The sequence below is a fragment of the Notothenia rossii genome, assembly GCF_949606895.1.
Source record: "Notothenia rossii genome assembly, chromosome: 3".
Classification (NCBI taxonomy): Eukaryota; Metazoa; Chordata; class Actinopteri; order Perciformes; family Nototheniidae; genus Notothenia; species Notothenia rossii.
The window spans coordinates 19,953,322-19,972,488 of NC_136901.1; the positions used below are offsets into that span (position 1 = coordinate 19,953,322).

Consider the following 19,167-nt stretch of genomic DNA (forward strand, 5'->3'; position numbering starts at 1 on the left):
CTACTTCTGGTCCATCTGAAAAGAGCCAGGCTACTTTTACTACTCGAGCCTCAGGTCTACATCTACCATCATGAATGACTGAGTATAATAAAAGGCCACACGTTTGCAGCTAGATTTAGTGTCCAATTGGCAGGTTTATCACAAATTGCGGGGATGCCCAGAGAGCCCCAGGGTTTAATTCCTGCCACGTCACAATTATTGTCAGTCTGAACACAAGAACTTCTGGTTGCTCTTTTTAAGTCATTGTTTCAATCTTGTAACCATTACAAAGTTTGCATGACAAATTATTTGTGCAAGAAATAAGGGAAAAGAGACTCTCCCAGGTGTGAGAACACATTCCTGACATTTGTACTTCTCACATGCTTAGATGTACTTTAAAAGAAAGCAGTCTTCCACGTGTGAAGATTTCAACAAACCACATGGACTAGCAAACATTAGAATATGTGCCTCATAATATTCTCCCGGGCACCTGAGTGAAGCCTCAAGTGCCATTTGAGACCGAAGGGCAAATACACTGTAGTGTAACATGTGATTTAAAAAAGGTCACATATTATGCAAAATGCCCTTTTTCATGTCTTTTTAACATACAGTATGCAGTACAGTGTACATGTCTCCCCTGTGTGTTAAGAGACTCTGAACGTTCATTTTTCTCCTGATCCACATGTTTAAACTCCTGTCTAAGACAGAGCGAATTAGGTTGGAGATCCAATTGGACGTTGTATGGTATTTTTGTGCATTAGCCATACAGTAACCATGATAACCCTCACCCACCTTCCCAATGATCATACAGTATTTTACAATACTTTGCCACTGCAGGAGGCAAACTAAATACCCATCACAGGTTCTGCTTTTACCTTCAATGCTCTCCTGCGACATAATAGAGTGGTGATGCTGAATTAAAGTCTTAGGTACGTTTTGATTGGTCGAATTCATGTGATGTCACATAACGAGAACAAATTCAACAATAATAATTGCAACTCTCTGGTTTCAGTGTCTGCTTTAAGGTTGATCTTAATCCGTTGTGGTTTGTATACAATATCCTACGGAAGGGCAATTGGTATATAATAAATCAGATGATTGGCAGCAATAATTGACAGAATAATTTATAATTAAAGTAATCGTTGGATGCAACCCTACAAAGAAAAACACCATAAACAACTAAACAAAGACTGATGGGCCACATTAGTCCTTTGTGAAGGGAAGACATGTCAAAAGGAGATTTGTCAGCGCACAGAGAAAACAGAGGGAACAACATCATAGAAAAGAAATGATAAGGAATTCCTACAGTAGGACAAACTGAACAAAGTGGTTTGAGGTGATGTTTTGGGATACCTGTCCGAAAATCAACAACAATATAAATGCTACTATGTGGGTTATAGTATAGTACGGTATATAACAGTTTGAACAGGGTTTCTATAGAGGACTATCAAAGGAACTGATAAGACGATAAATTCATCCTGAATTGAAACATTTTAAATACTTATTCCCTGCTTTTCTATTCGCTGAGCGCAACGGACACTAGGGATGTAACGATACCAAAAACTCACGGTACGATAATATCGCGATAAAAAGTCGCCGGTACGATATTTATCGCGATATTGAAAAAAAAAAAAAAAAGTGAATTCTTTTTTTTTGTACACCATTTTTTTTCTTTATTAAATAATACATCTGATTTGTACAGCATTTTAGTAGGATAGTAGTATTTTAAAGTGTCAACAATATAATAATCAGACCCTTCAATAGAATAAATCAAGTTTCACTTTAGTTTTTCAAGTAACTCAACTCTAACTCACTCATTCAGCATCATCAAGGTTATCTTTTAGGAATATGAGCATGTCCACATTTCCAGGTAGAAGCTGGGATGTTTGGGCGTTTGCAATATCCCCTGCTGTGGAAAAAAATATCTTGCTTGGTACTGATGTTGCTGGGACAGAGAGATATGCTTTGGCCATGGGTGACAGCAGTGGGTAAAACTGTGCATTGTCCCTCCACCACTTCAAAAACAATACAGTTGTTGCCAAGAAGGTGAGGCTTATTGACAGGGTGAGATATAAATATACTGTTGGTACTTGTCTATGACTCTAGGTATGTACATGTAGCCCTGTAAATACGATGTCCTTTTGTGTTATCTGTTGTTTTATGTTCATGTTGTAACCTACTTGCTGCCATGTTGGACAGGTCTCCCTTGAAAAAGAGATCGATGATCTCAATGGTTAAATAAAAGTTTTTTAATTAAAAAAAAAAAAAAATCGCGGTAGATTTTGTCAGTCTCACAACGGTATTGAGACATTTATTTACCGCAATATCGTGATATTCGATATATCGTTACATCCCTAATGGAGACACATACGCACACACACCGACCAACTTTTTTTTTTTTTTCTTTTTTTTTTTTTAAATTGACCTATGAGCAGTCAGTTAATTGCTAGACAAACATAAGTAACCAGACATTATGTTGCCTTTTTAAGTGTGTATTTGAAAAGTCCTAATTAGGTAAAATATAGCAGAACTCAAGAGAATATACAGAAAATGTACATTTCAAAGTATTTCAAAGTTAGATAAGGGAAGCCCCATGTTGCCTACTGTTAAGTTCTTATAGAGCACAAGGAGTACAAGAGATGTGACAGGTAGAAGGTACTGTGGTATAAAAACTCTTAAACACAATATGCTCTCATAGTGGGTTTACCTATTCAGGGAGTGGGAGTGAGGGAGTTTAAATGCAATTTTTGTCGATATACAAACCCAAATGTATATAAAAGGAGGCTGTTGCCACGGTACCGAACTACAAAGTAGCAAAAAGCGACCTCAAGAAGAAACATGAGATAAAAAGAGAAGTGAGAACAAAAGACAGAGCGACTTCAATGTCTGTCACCTCCTGCCAACAAACAACACACAGCTGGTCTGTTGGTTTATGGGACAGCTTCTTCAGGGAGCCATCAATCTTACCAGCACTCCTTTTAAGGGCTTTTGTCCTGCTTTACTCAAAGCCACAAAAGCTGCCCTCTTCAAAGACGATAAATAGTCTTTAGTCGCTGTATGTTGGCATCAATCTGGCTTCTTCTCTTAACTCTTGGCACAGTTAGGAGGGCCAAAAGAGAAAGGCCAGCAAACAATCCTAATCTGACCAAGAGCTTTTGGTTAGCTTGTCTAATTCAGCAGGGGCTGTCCAAACAAAACCGTTTTATTGTGAATGAAAAATCTTTATACCAAGAGGCTGCAGATTGCTATTAAATGTATCAGCTCAATGTTACTCATGCAGTTCACATGTTCATGGTTTTCTCAACCGTTTGAATCTTGTTCTATTCTTTTGTATTTTTCTCAACTTTTCTACCTTGAAGAAACCCGGGGAATTATGGGTTTTTTGCTTCGTTTTCTTTGACGCGTAAAATCTTTAAGTTTAACCTTAAATTAAGGTCATATGAGCTAAACTTGAATGAAAACTTAGAATAAAAGAATGTATTTAAAATCTTTAATGTCCATTTTATAACTTACATTATTTATTCTTATTTCTTTCAATGTAATACTATTCTTTCAGTTTAAGGGAGACTACTGTATGCAGAGGTTAGACGTGGCATTTCTTTCTAAATGTTAACTTAAACTGTTTATAAAGAGGCTTAGAAAATATTAACAATAATAATAATACATTACATTTATAAAGCGCTTTTCCTGGTGCTCAAAGCGCTTAATGCAATACAATATTTGTTAGTCATTCCTTACAATACCAAGCTTATCATGAAAATATGTTAAGCTATCTACTGCACATGTCTCTGTGATGATATGAATTTTATGAACAAGGGCCATATGTCACACACGTATGCCAGTGACAGATCACTCAGCTCCAGTGTGCTAAAGCAAAGTTCTCATGCTAACAGCCAGCCTGCTTTCCCTTCATGTCATCACCTACTCCACATTTCCTCCTCTCTGCTGTTTCTGGCTCACAAGCAAGATCAAACAAGTGGTCACATGAGAAATGAGAGCGGCGCTGGGCCACCCGAGTTGCTAGCCTGGGGCGAATCAAACACCTGGCATTTGTCACCCCACATCCCTTTTACAACCAACTCGACCCCCAGTCTCTGTATGGGAAAGCTGAAAGGCATTTACATACAGAGCAGACAAAAACACAGGTTCTGCTAGTGCTAAGTAATAACTCCCCTAGCTAAACAAGCTGCTCCTACGGAGGAAGACACACAAAGACCCACACTTTATACAAGCTGTAGAGAATAGAAATGAAAATACCATCGCATAAAAGAAAAGCGCTCAGAGCACGGGGATATAGACCTTTCTTCACCCTTTTTCTTCCTTCAAAAGCGAAAAGGATTAAAGGGGAACTCTATGCTATTTACTGCCGCCTCTCCGTTTTCTCCTCAGGTGTTGTAAAACCATAAATCTTTCTTGTCCACTATTTGGCTTTAAAACAGTCCGTCTTTATGGGGAGGTTCTCCACCAAATGTGCGTGGACCAGGCAACCCAGTCAAATGTCAGCTATTCATGAAAGGAGCCACTGTAGTTTTTCTAATCCTGCTCTTGATGTGGAGGCAGAGAGAAATACTTTGTAGGTTAGTAAGTGAGCACATGCTACGTCCACAATAAACTGATTCCAATACCAACAGACTTTTAGTGTACAAAAACAGTTATTTGCCGTTAATTCAGAAACAAAACTTCATCTTGATAAAATCTCTCTTCAGTTGTGTCCTCTTCCTGTTCGGCCACCCAGTTGAATGTAGCTGAACTAGTTCATGGTGCCCACCCCTCCCTCCAGTTCCCCTGCCCAGACCTCCAAGAGGATTCTCTCATCTGATTTTATAGCCTTTCCACACTGAGGAAGGACTGACCACCAACAAACCCCTGCACCCCCTCCAAGAATTGGATATCTTTCCACAACCCCCTCCCTTCAACACTTTTTCCAGTAAAGTGGCCTGAATGCTCAGATCAGTGAGTTCAATGTTCTGTACTCGTACCAGGGTCAGACAGCTGCTTATTAAACCTGCATGATGATGACAGGATATGGGTGTCCCCGCTCTAAAACAGATTAATTCAATCTGGTGCTTCACTAAGCTAGCAGACAACAGAACAACATTTATTATACTTTTGGTTGCAAAAACATTTGACAGTTCAAAAAGAGGTTGTACTTACATCTGATTTGTGGGACTGGTCCTCCATATCAGAGTCATTGTGGTCCCCCAGGTCCTGGAACGGAGGGAGTGCGGACACCTTCCTGCGCTCTGCCTCCTTAACTTCTGGTCGCAGTTTACTTGTTCTCATCTGCGATCTATCCTTCAAGACTTTCTTATCCAAATGTGGAGCGTCTGACCCCAACGTCTGCTTCCCTGAAGGATCCGCAAATCCCTTTTTACGCTTTTTGGTCACGAGATCATCGGCGTCGGAGCTGGACAGACGCTTGTTTAGCCCCGATCCAGGGGTCATCCCCTCAGTCCGATGCTCCTTGGACAAAGACTTGGGTTCCTTGAAGCCCATTTTAGGATTTATATCTCTAAGTGGCTGGTTCTCTTTGGGTTTCTTGGAAGGGTCTTTGGGGACTTTGCTGGATTCCCAACCAGAGTCTCTGAAGGCACTTTTGGGCTCTTTCAAGTCTTTTGCAGGCTTGTCTTTGTGGTCCTTGGAGGGTTTGTGGAGTTTGGAGGAGGTGATGTTGTTGGTGCTGGTGGTTGTTGCCGTGGTGAGAAGGGTGGTGCTGCTTCCTTTGGAGCCATCCTGTGGATCAGAGCCAACAAATAAGATATCCTACATTGTTTCAACACATCCTACAAAATGAAAGACTGTACATCAGGATTTAGCCTAGCAAGAATTCTAAACGTATGGCTAATGTTCGAACTACATGAATGCAAGTTAAGTCATGTTTGAAAAAACACAATATATTCTAACTAACTTTGGGGTGTTGGAGCAGAGTCACACAGAATCATCTAAACTACAGAAGAAAACACTTCAGCTCAAAGGATTATGCAAAATTATCATGCAGTTTGGCATTAGCCTCTGTGAAAAGAAGCCCGTTCTTAAAAGAAAATCAAAAGGGTGTTCTCAGTCTACTATGGGCTTAAAGAGCAAACTCAGGACTTATTTTCAGTGGTGTTGTTGTTCGTGGCGTGAGGGGTCTTTTCCAAATCCACACAGGCGCAACCTTAAAAGTGGAGCAGAGGGCAAAGCGGAGAAAGGAGGAAATGCATTCCTTTTAACGACGGGGGCCATTTGTCCCTGGGTCTCACCTCCAGCCTCCTTGTCAATATTTCATCAATGCAGTAAACCCATTAAAGCAGTCTAGACGACGGGGAGTGTTACAACTCTGCCCAAGCACCTCTAAAACCTTTCATTTTGCCTATCTGCTGGTGACCCCGGGACCTCAGGATGTAAAGCTGCCGATTCCTTCTGACCTCCAGCAGCTCCTCCAACCCCCCCCCTCACAGGGCAGCCCCACATAAAAAGGATTTAGTACTCTGGACAGGACACAGCGCTCTGACGCGGCTAATGTGACACGTTTTACCAAACCTTTCAGCACCGTGACATTGGCAGGTTAGCAAGTGGCACAAGTTAATGTAAATCACTGAAGGGCGTATCATATTAATAATAGTGTCAGCACATCATAATTACAGTCATATAATGAGTATGTTCTTTACTTTCCAGAGATACATTGTTTTTAAGAGAACAAGACGTCTGGATCAAGTAATTTACAACTTATAATATATTTTTGGATGATTTTATTGATAGGAGTAGTAGAACTACAGAGCTGCTGTATATGTACATTGTACCCAATAAAGTCTGATGCGAACATATACTCAATAAAACAAAAGTTAGTGAAATACTTCAGGCATGCTTGTGAAATTAAATGATTGTAATAAATAACAGATAGAAAGTAAAGTGTCTGAGACCTTTTGTCATATAGCCATGATTTATTACAATGATATCTAATGTGTTATAGTACCAGTGCAATCATTCTCAACATGTGATGAAGAGAGAGAGAGAGGGGTTTTGCAAGTAGAGCGAGAGAGTGTGTGTGTGTGTGTGTGTGTGTGTGTGTGTGTGTGTGTGTGTGTGTGTGTGTGTGTGTGTGTGTGTGTGAGACCTCCTGCTCTACAAGTAATTCATCACACACAGTGTTTAGACTGGAAACTGTTTCCATGTGAAATGGGCCTCTCCTAACGTGGCTCTTAAATGACACTATTTAAAAAGGGACTAAAAATACACTTAATGGAAACATCATGCTGGCTTATAGACAGACAGGATTCTGATCAGGGCTGCAACATCTGCCTGCTCTTTTTAATCACTTTTAAAAACATTTTTAGAATTGCTTTTATGTGATTCTACTTTTAGTCTTATTTAATTTTTCCTTAATTCTCTTTCTTTGTATTTCTGTTTTATTATTTGCTATGTTTTTAACTTTTCATGTTTAGTTTCAGTTCTTTTTATTCATTTGCTGTCCTTAGATTAGATTCCCAGCATGCTTCTCTGTCAGTGGAGTCGGTGCTTATGGCTCAGCAGCAGCCAAGATTTAGTTTGCTTAAGCCTTTGAAATCTTTGAGTTTAAATTTCCTGGAGGTCTTTGAACCTGCCGAATATGTGGGGGATTAAAGCCTGCATACCTTGAAGAAGTGAAATATTACAGAGCTGGGTGTGGCAGAGAGTGGGTGGGGGGGGGGGGAAAGAAGACTTGCTCCAGGCAAGTACCTGGAAACGACACTGACCTTTGACCCGTGAAAGCTTTTGCTCTTCTTTTGGTCCAAGAAGGTGGATGTCAGCGAGCTGGGGAGTGAAGGCAGCTTCATGTGCTGTCCGAACAGAGAGGTGGAGCCCTCCTGCATCACCATCACCTGCAGGAGGACAACCAGAAAAACACATATTCAGAGGAGTCTTTGCTTTAGAAGGCCTAAAGGAAAATAAGATTTGAGTACCCAAAACTGGCCTTGAATGCTGGGTCTGATTCCTGGTCTTGTTTGCTGAAGGCAGCGTTAGTTGATTTGATAAGACATTCTTTATCCACATTCTTATTGGAATATATTTTCCAAAGCTTCCTAAAGTGTTAGCTATTGTGATTCCTATTCTTTTAGTCGCAATAGAAAAGACTTAAAAAACGTTTTGAAATTGAAAAACAAGTTTAACTGTTTCTTCAAAAGGCACATGCATTCACTAACATTTCAAAAGAATCGATTGGAACATTTTTGCCAATTAATATGTAGACCTGACCTCATCACACAAAGAATAGCCAATCTAATCAATCTTGAATTGTTTAAAAAGCATTATAAATCAGCCCCCTGAGGCACATTTTGCCTGATGGTCTAGTAGAAGTAAATGTAGGTTTTGTTATTAGCCTCAAGAAAGACTTAACAGTAATTAATTAGCGCACTGGCGTCTTCAAAGCCAAGAGATGCAAATGTATTTCACAGCACACACTTTAACCTCTAAAGCTGTCTGAATTGCTAGAATATCGTGCAGTCATTAGCTGGAACCATTGCCAGAATATGCAAGTAAAGACAACACAGCTGCCTCACTGTGTCTGTGCTGCAGTGCTGAGGGACTGGACATCACCCAGCCAGGGTAAAATGACTGGGTGTGTTACACATAACCAATCACAAATCACTTTGTAGAGATGTCCAATGCTGTTAGCATTACACACGTTTCCTCAGTTAACCCAAAGCATGTTGGAAATCTTACATTTGAGTCTTCTGAACTTCGTTTGTTAGGATCCCGCTGCTGTTAAAGAGAGGGACAAAAGAAAATATGAATAATCAGATCACAATCTATAAAATGCAAATCCTTTTGTAATAAAACAATAATCTCCACAACACTGAACAAGGTGTGGTAAAGGAACTTGGAATTGAATACAAATGTACAAATGATATACTAAGATCTTTCAGTAGTGGAAATTAAGAATGATGGCTTCGATATGGTCTGTGTCAGCCATTGAGCTCTTCTTGAGGCTAAGAAGAGGGTGCAGGGCAAAGTAAATAGAGAGCACTTAGCTCCAGTCATAAAGCTTCCACTACAGGAGTCCTCTGGCAGAGGGCCAAAAGACTGACTGAACACTGAGGAAGCAACTATTGATGTCCCAAACCCATCCTAAGGATTATATCAAGACATTTTTGGGGAATTATAGACATTGGCTAAATAAAATAATGTATGTGACCCGCTCTATCGAAATCAGTCGGAAGTTGCAACGGCTCATTTCAAAATACGTGGATTTGCGTAAAAAACTAGTTTTTCGGGGTTCGGGTGTTTTGTTTGATTTTAAATAAACAAAGTCTTGGCTTTCAGAATATGAAACTTTTATTTCCAAAATCACACGATAAATACATTTTTGAAGCTTGTAAAGGGAAGATGACAGGCACCTCTCACTCGCACTTGGCTCTTCCGCAGCGCCGCTCCCCCTCCCTCCGGCTGAAATTATGAATGTAAGCCGTATAGTAATCATAGATAACACGGCAGGGTCCGTTACGGTTTTTTTCATCTGATTTTAAATAAACAAAGTCTTGGCTTTCAGAATATTAAATTCTGTTTTAAATATCTTTCGGCAAATTCAGATCATAAATACAACTTTGAAGCTTCTAACGGCATGATTACAAGCGGAGAACGGAGTAACTTAACGTCACAGCAGGCGTAACAACAGCCGGTGTTTCTCGTGAGGGTTTTCCCCGGGAAACAAACACAATACACACAAATGCAAAATTACACAAACACACATACATACGCAGTCGCGAGCTCCCCCCAGATCAGTAATCCAAACGAAAATAGTTTCCCTCCGTAGTATTTTGATCATTTGCTCCGCTAATAATCAATCAGATCGACGGATTCCGGAGAAGGGGAAACTTTGAAGGCCTTTTTCTCAAAATGACGACTCGGTGATAGTCATTATATAATGTGACATACTGTATTTTGCTTAATATCTGGAGTACAACAACAATCCTGATATCCTTAGAAAGCTAGAAATATCCTCTTTCCAACAGTGAATACAACTCAAAATGTGTCTTCGGGTCAATGCGACTGATTTGATTTCGATAGAGCGTTATACATATTTACTTCACAGTATTCTGCTTGTGTTGCAGTGTAAAGCTCTCATTAACAACAACCAAACCAGCATTTTGCTACATATGAAAGTACAGACTACAGTGTGTACATGCAAACCACTATGCTCTGGGGATAAACTGTCCTTTTACAGAAACCCGAAATTTAGACCCTCCAGAAAAACGCGGGCAAAAATCCTTGATTATGTGGGCTAAAATCCTTGATTATGCGAGCTAAAATCCTTGATTATGCGAGCTAAAATCCTTGATTATGCTATTAAACATGCGGGGGTTTTATGTGATTTTATGAGGTGAAATTGCGGGAAGTTGCGAAATATGTGGAAAGTTGCGAAAAAGAATAGATTTTTTAAAATATAATTGTCTTATTTATTCTCTCTCACAACCTGCCACTAACGTTAAACCCCTTTCCTATTCATTAAACACATTCAATGTTTATGGATTGTAAAAGCAATTGGACACACACACACAGCACACACACACACACACACACACACACACACACACACACACACACACACACACACACACACACACACACACACACACACACACACACACACACACACACACACACACACACACACACACACACACACACACACACACACACACACACACACACACACACACACACACACACACACACACACACACACACACACACACACACACACACACACACTTCTGTTTTCATTTACTCGTTCGTTATCTGACCAGCTTCATTCTTGTAGGCTACTCACTTCTTTCTTGTAGCCCTCGAAAAAGTTTTGGAGGTTGATGCCTCGGTGAACGTGAGTTGTTTGGCTTTCTTGTCCGCAGCAGCAGAAAGCATTTTCGAATGTTTGAATGAATCAAAGTGGGTCGTCACCGTTGATTTTCTCTAAGACTTATGCTCCAACACACAGTTGCACGGGGTGCAGAATAGGGCTGCAACAAACGACTAATTTGATAATCTATTAATCTATCGATTAATGAAACGATTAATCGATTATTCGGATCGTTAAGGTTTTAACTGTACTACTACTTATATCGATCCGGTCCTTTTAACGATAGTATTAACGGAAGAAATAAGGTAAACTAACTAAACAAATTGTGAACAAAACTAACTTTGCTTTTTTTTTAAATTAAATGCATAATATTTCACATCAAAAGAAACAACAATGTTTTAACAAATCATATTAAATAATGTGATGACAGAACTGTAAACAGAATAGCTGAAACTTTAACAAAATAAATAACTCAGTTACCTCTAATCATTAACCTATGTTTTTATAACTGAGTTAACTGTGTGTTGCTGCTAGCATAAATAACACCTGACGTGGAAACGTTACTCGTGGATGGGGCTACAGAGCTGCTAGAAAGACAGTGGAACCCGGTGCATTTCTCCGTCTGGATGTGGCGCACTTTTGCTAAATGTTTAGACAAATTGCTCGTGTTACCGCCCTTACATGATAAACTGTTATTGCACTTTTGGTAACGAGCATTGTCCACATCGAGACGGCTAAAGTTTAACCACACCTCGGAGCGCGTTCTCTCCGCCATCTCCTCCGTGTGTGTGTGTTGCATGCATGTAGCAGCTGCGTGTGTGTGTAAACTGCCCCGCCCCCTCGCAAGCAGGCGGGGGAGAGATCTCTCGTCTGAATTGGGAAGATCGAAAATACATTATAGACGCATTTTGTAGTCATATTGCATATTAGAAAAGGAGTTGGCGACACTAAGACTGCGATATAATGTTTATGTAGCAATAATACATATGACATATGTTTTAAATGTCTCCTGTACGGATAAAAAAGAGCGATAACGTTGGAGCTTAACCGGGTGTAGAACACATGTGATGACGTCACCAACGAATCGACGACTGAATTAGTTGCCAACTAATTTGGTAATTGATTTTAATCGATTAAGTCGATTAGTTGTTGCACCCCTAGTGCAGAATAGTTTCCCCCCACTTTCGTGAAAGACATCGGGGTACTGCTTTGCCCGGTTTTTAACAGAAATGTTCGATGTGTGAGTTCCACACGTTCACTCTACGTGTTGTTTACCTTCTGTGATGCACGATCTGATGACGTCGCGTCATCATCATCACTACTTCACTCACGTCAAGACGAGTTAACTTTTTTTCCCTCAAAATTGTGTGGATAAATGCGGTGATTATGCGGCCTTTTGATAAATATGCGGCCTTTTAAAAATATGCGCCATTTTGCTGATTATGCTGTAAATTCTGCGATCGCAGAATCGCGTTTTTCTGGAGGGTCTAAATATTGTACATTAAAGAGTGGTGCTGTCTTCACTCAACTTTCTCCATATCTTCTCCAGAACAATCTTCTCGACACCCATCGGCACGTTTTAAAAAGGCGATTTAACTCAGAACGCCCTACTTGATGTCACAGAGGAGCTCTACACTGCCAAATCAGCATCCTCCTGTTAGACTATTCAGCAGCATTTGACAAGAGCTAGTAGCAAGCTCTCAACTTTCCCTCTTCACATTATACCTCAAGGAACACAATAACAGTGCTTCTTGGATTTACTCACTAGTGGAGTCCCCCAAGGTCCTGTTCTTGGTCCCTTCCACTTATTCATTCATACATACGGGAACACTTTCACTCAGTCTTAAAGACAGGCTAACAGTACAAATGTTTGTCCGTCCAACTATCTGAATTGCCTATAAAATAACTAATGTCCATTCTACATCCACTACATAGTATATCAACATGCTCCAGCCCGTACACAAAGCTCTGCCAAATGAAAAGCTACCCTTTCACTACAAAGTGTACATCTGTTCAAACAGCAAGTTGGCCTTTAAATATGGTAAAAACAATCTATTTTAAAGTTAGAACCTATAGCAGCTCAGCATCATTGCTGAAGTTGTTTTTGGATTGTATTCCCATGTTTGAAAGCACTTATTGTAAGTCACACATGACTGAGTTATTGTAGTCAGCTACATGACTACATAATAATGCAATGACACCATTGTTGGCATAATACACAGATTCAATAAGCTCTGACAGTCAGAAAGCTGTTGTTTCTCCTTTCTTATTGGCAAAGAGCATCGTATCGAACACTCGGCTAGTAACTTCTCGTTTTTAAAATGTTACATGTGACGGCCAAGTCATATTCCTAATATGTTAATTCAGTGAGTGACTGTATGTCAGACCAAACATGGCTATTGTTTGGTTTGTGGATTTCTGGGGCTCATGAACCAAGAACTTGAATATTTGCAAAGAACATCTTGTGAAAAGCACGGATGAATCTATTAAGTTACATACTTTATCAACATTAATGTTGATATAAGATTAGACTGTCAATACCAAATTACAAGTAGGAACTGGGACCAAAAAACGTTATCAGGACGCCCTAGCTGCATCGAAAATGTTTGGGACTGAACCTTTCCAGGAGAAATACAGAGCTTCAGAAAAGTTGCTGATTTGCATTAAGAAATGTCACTCAAGTCCCAGACCCCCCCTCGCTCTCTTACCCCTCCAGCTTTCAGCAGCTTCATGCGAAACTCCTCAGTTGGGCTGTTGAAGGTGAGCTTCTCACAGCGGAGATGATTGACAGGTGGGTGGCCGTCAAGATGGAGGAAAAGGTCGTAATCAAAGCGAACTTTCTTCGGTTCTTCCTGAGGAGAAGCGATCATCAACCCAGGGAGGCAAAAAAGAAGGCAGTCAAATCAGTTTGTCAGGACCTAACTTACATTATATTCTTTATCAACATCACAAGGTTGCATCACTAGAAGACCACATTTAGATTTTTGTTGAGACCATTTGTAACTTCCTCTTGTTCTCTACAATGATAGAATTAGGCGTGCATTTACTCTGCATGGTTATGTCATGGCACAACCTTATACACAGTCTCGAAAAAATACTTCTGGACTACTGGAAATGTTTATAAAAGCTTCAGAATCCTATTGGGAACCCTGCAAACTGAGCACTGAGTCTGGGTTCATAATCATGCTGGAAAATAATATATATTAATGCAGAAAGTGAAACTCAAGTCCATGTGGTTTGTCTATCATTTAGTTTCCATGACTTTAATGAAGCAAACTCAACATCCAAAGTTAAAAGCATTAAGTGTTAATCTGACCATGGTCAACTTGAGAGGTTTGCGATATTGTTTTCCACAGTTTGGGTAATTTTACAACAAAATTGTTTCAGAGAAATAAAAAAAATAAAAACATAATAGGCAACAACGATGACTCAAATATCAGAATTATAATAATTAAAAAGTCTCACTGCATAAGAAGAATGTGAAAATCGAATTCTGAGTAATAAAATGCAAACAAAATGTTTTCTAAAACAAATAAGATTTAGAAGGGCTATTCTTCATTGAAGAATTCATTTCTTCAATATTAACAAATATTTTTGCTAAAAAAGCTTTCTGGGGGACTAGGTAATTAAAACAGTAGCCACATTATTGCAATGTCCGCAACCCTCTTTAATATAATTTTTTTTTTTTTTAAATGAAAAAAGCAATAACATACATTTTTAAAGCCATAGCATTCGGTAGTAAAAAAAACCTGGTGGACCAAAAAGATTAAAAGAGACTGAGAATCAAGCAGGTGTGAGGATGTACCTTATTTCTGAAGTAAACTTCAATAGGTAAGATGAAGCCTGCATATCCAGACTCCTCCACTTTGAACGGGGGATCCTTGATAACTGAAATGAAAGGGAAAATCACCATTAAATTAAAGGTCATCAACCTTCAACGCAAGGCTAACAAAACAGAGGGAGTTTTCATTGAATCAGTGTTAAGTGTGTGTGTGGCGGTTGCCAAGGGCGAGTTGTTCACATAACACATTATTATTACATTTTCTGGAAGCAAAAACCAGGCAAAGAAGGGTATGAAATACAACAACTTTTACCTTTGCGACGGAAAGTCTTAATGAACTGAGCCACTAAAGCTGCATCGCCATTCTCCTGAGATCTCATTAACTCCCATTTTTATTGTCTGAGCCGATATCAACACAAGAGCCGAGTTAAATTAGGAGCAGGGCCTTCAAACGGTGGGAATCGACCCAGCTCACCACAAGGTGAAGCTTCCCACTCATCCCCATGGGCCTTTGGAGACAAACAAAGTCTCCGAGAGCTCAGGTGGTCCTCCCTGGAGGAGTGTGTTTGCCAGCCTCTCTCCCAGTGGACTCTGCACACAAAGTACCAATTAAGTCCATGTGGAGAGCTGAGTGTGTTTACTGGAAGTAGAAGTGAAGCAGGTCTTAGCTTGGTTCGTCTTCAGATAATGTCACTGTGATGCAAAGTCTGAATGGAATATATAGAAGATGGGAGGACAGAGCCTTCTCCGTCACTGCCCCCCCTCTTGTATTCACTCCCCAAACACATCCGTGACCACCTCAATCTCACCATGTTCAAATCACAAATCAAAACTCCCCTTATCAGAACTGCTTTTATGTGCACACAGAAGGATTCACACTTGTATTTCATGATCCACACTTGTGTTTTTCAATGTACACACAAATGTGTTCCGTTTCATATACATGTAAATAAAATCCAAATACAGAAAAAAGTTTTACATATGTATTTTTGATCCACACATTTGTTTTCCATTTAAAACCTCTGAACCTGCAAACACAAATCGCTTTCTGTGCACGGATCGCTGTGCATTCGTGTGTGGGTTATTTGAGACTCCCCTGAAGGTCACCCGATTCGTATTTGTAATTTTTTCTATCTATAGCCAATCAGATGTCTCCTCCATTCTAAGCCAATCACATGGGAGCGCCCCTACGAGGATATGATTTCTTGCGTTTATGACGTAGCGCTCCATCTCAGGGCACCTCCACTCGCCAGCGCCACTTTCCGAACCATTAATGAATGCTTGTGTACACAAAAACAGCAGGCAAAACCGTTTTAAATGTGTGTTTCCTGTATGGCGAATACAGCTGCTTTATTTATGTCTGTATGAAGTTGATGTGAGTGTGGAGGGAGCAGCTACAGGTTAGCTTAGCCTGATCGATAAGTGGCCTTTACGAAGAAGCCAGTTCAACCCTGGATATCTCTGAGCGATCTGGCTTAACTAACCCTAACAAGCGAGATCTCGCTAAGCTGCCCTACGACGCTGGTTATCAACTCAGTAAATTAACCCAGGGTTTCTGTGTCCAGCCGAGAGCGCATTCACGTGAAAGGGGCGGGCGTACTGACCGACCACAATACTCTGTGAACGTGAAAATTAATAGAATATCACCTCCCATCTTCAGAGCAATCTGACTATTATAACATTAGCGTTAAAGGTCACATGTCATGGCCATTTCCACTGATCATAATTCCATTGTTGAAGCATACTAAAATAGAAAAATACTGTGCAATTTTCCAAACTCACATTGGTTTCGCATATAGCATCTCTGTAAAGTATGTGTATTCAGCAGTATTCACTTTCTCCACTAAATGGCTAGCTGCTGCTGCAGCTCCCCCCCCCCCCCTCCATGATTTCCTTGTTTAGCGATACACAGCCAAACACAGCCAAACTCAACCTGAACACACACAAAGTCACAGCCGAAATAAAAACAATAAGTGTGGCTTGATATTGAGTAAGAAAAATGTTTATAGGTTGATAAACGCCGTGAGAATGGGTCTGCAGAGAGAATTTCGCGCAATCCCAAATGTCTGTTATCAGCCTGCAGCAGGGAGCAGAAATCAACAGGGCTGCCTGCACTGAGTGTGTGTGTGGATTAGTCAATTTGGACCAATCAGCCCCCGCTGATTGGTCCAACTAAATGGGCCAATCCGTGGAGCCGTTACGTTAAGCCCCCGCTTAACGTAACGGCTTCGCGGACATAACGTAACGGCTCCACGGATTGGCCCATTTAGTTCCGGGTACGTGCTTTCATAAGCACGTACCCGGAAGAATCAAATGGATGATGACGTCATGATGACATTTCACCAACGAGGCGTTTTGGGGAGGTATTTTCTGTTTTAGAGTTTTACTCGCTACAGGGTGTGCTTTGAGGGTTTTGACTCTGCACACCGTTTACATGCAGAAAAACCTTGATAACACACAAGGGGACGGGTAATAACCGGAAAAGCATGACATGTGACCTTTAAGAAAGCTTACTTAAATATCTGCCACAACATAAGTAACCAGATCAAAGTAACATTACGTGCAGTCCGCGGCACTGTGAGTGCAGACGTCGATGTGTCCCATTATCATTCATATCACATCATAATGTATCATATATTTCTTTATCTGAGTCAGCTTCTTGAGCCGTATCTGGCCATGCACCAATTAGATTGTCACATACTGTATGCAGAAGTATTATTTTAAAATAACACATTAAGTTGTCGAAACACTTGAGTCAAATGTAATTAAAGTCGGATCCACTCGTGTTTTAGACGGGGCAGTGATATCTTAAACCTGTTAATGTACGCATTCAAACAATTTTTTTTTTACCAGCTGTTCTGTATTCACCTTGCAGGTACAACTATGTTGCTTTTATCCTGGATAAATTGTTTAAGTCATGGATGTTTAAAGTTGAACTTCTTCATATTTGTCTAATATTGTAGTTTACTTTTCATTAATGAAGTATGACGCTGCGCTGTCAGTACGCTTGTCCATGTTTGTGATGGGTAAAATGTTGCTAACCCCCCCCTTTCATTTGAACGCGCACTCAGCCGTACAGAGAATTACCGAGTTGATAACCGGCGTCGTAGGACCGCTTAGCGAGATCACATTTTTTAGGGTTAGTTAAGCCAGATAACTCAAACACATCATGGGTATGTTGAACTGGATTCGTATTACTGACCAACCAGGTCTCACCAAAATACGTGAAATGTACACGTCTCCTTAACATCGCATTATCTGGTGGAGACACGGAATCTGCTAAATTACGTGTCGGCACCACAGAAACAACCCCAATATAAAGTGAATGAGGATCCTTTTTCGTGGTGGACACACATTTCTGCAATGTCCCGCTGTGAGCTTAATGTTGTTTTCTACCAGTGTTGTAGTCAAGTCACCAATTCACGAGTCCAAGTCACTCTCGAGTCACCACTCTTCGAGTCCGAGTCCCTCAAGGACACATGCAGCCTCACAAAGGTCCCTCTGTCTGACACATACAGCTGTTTCTACACGGACCACTATTGCGGTAAGCATGTTGTAACTTCCGGTTGTTGTTGTCATCTCCGGGTATCCCGTGTGCCTGTTCTGTTGCTGATAGCTTGTTATCTTAACTTAATCGATCGTTTTAAAACTCTTGATCACGGCAACTGCCTGACGTTGTAATCACACGTTACTACAGCTTAAGCACTCACAAACTCTCCTTCTCTTAGCGACTGTAACTCCACAGTTGCCTACACTCTTTTCGGGTTTGCTAACGGTAGCTACTTTAGCTTGATAGCTAGCCATGGCTCTTTCCCCACCCTCGGGTGCTATTTCCTGCTCTAACTGTCTCATGTTTGGTTACTCCCCTACCTCCTTTACTGGTACCGATACATGTGTTAAATGTAGTATAGTTGTTAGGTTGGAGGCGGGAATCATAGCCATAGAAGCCCGGCTCCGCATCTTAGAAAATAACTCAGCTACAGTAAAGCCCATGTTAGCCGGTGCGGACCGGCAAAAGGTAGCTCCTCTTAGCCGTCCCCCGGCAACTCCCGAGCAGCAGGGAGAATGGGTGACTGTTCAGAAGGGGCATAACGCGAAACCCGCAGGTCCCCACCAACCCGTTCACGTATCTAACAGATATTCCCCACTCAGCGAGACACCCGCTGAGAAGCCAACTCTGGTTATTGGTAGCTCTATTATGAGACACGTGAATTTAGAGACCGATGCCTCCACAGTCACATGCATTCCGGGGGCCAGAGCGGGCGACGTTGAGGCGCATCTTAAACTGCTGGCTAAAAATAAACGTAAATACAGTAGGATTGTTATTCACGTCGGTGGTAATGATGTTCGTTTACGCCAATCAGAATGCACCAAACTTAATGTGGCGTCGGTGTGTAGTTATGCTAAAACAATGTCGGACACCGTAATCTTCTCTGGTCCCCTCCCCAATCTGATCAATGATGACATGTATAGCCGCATGTCATCATTTCAGCGCTGGTTGTCTTGGTGGTGCCCAGCAAACAATGTGGGCTTCGTGAATAATTGGACAGCCTTCTGGGGAAAACCTGGTCTGATTAAGAGAGACGGCATT

The 19,167-nt window shown here is 40.8% G+C and overlaps 1 protein-coding gene across 2 annotated transcripts in view; it reads right to left on the reverse strand.

The window, feature by feature from the left end:
• The window catches only part of mllt3 (MLLT3 super elongation complex subunit), an 85,805-nt gene that overhangs the window by 12,581 nt on the left and 54,057 nt on the right, over positions 1 to 19,167 (reverse strand). For both annotated transcript variants that reach the window (XM_079669136.1, XM_079669135.1), the window contains exons 3-7: positions 14,601 to 14,683; positions 13,504 to 13,647; positions 8,662 to 8,700; positions 7,695 to 7,820; positions 5,134 to 5,712 (exon numbers count right to left, since the gene is read on the reverse strand). In XM_079669136.1, the coding sequence (XP_079525262.1) occupies positions 5,134 to 5,712; positions 7,695 to 7,820; positions 8,662 to 8,700; positions 13,504 to 13,647; positions 14,601 to 14,683 (971 nt within the window). The remainder of the gene's footprint in view (positions 1 to 5,133; positions 5,713 to 7,694; positions 7,821 to 8,661; positions 8,701 to 13,503; positions 13,648 to 14,600; positions 14,684 to 19,167) is intronic.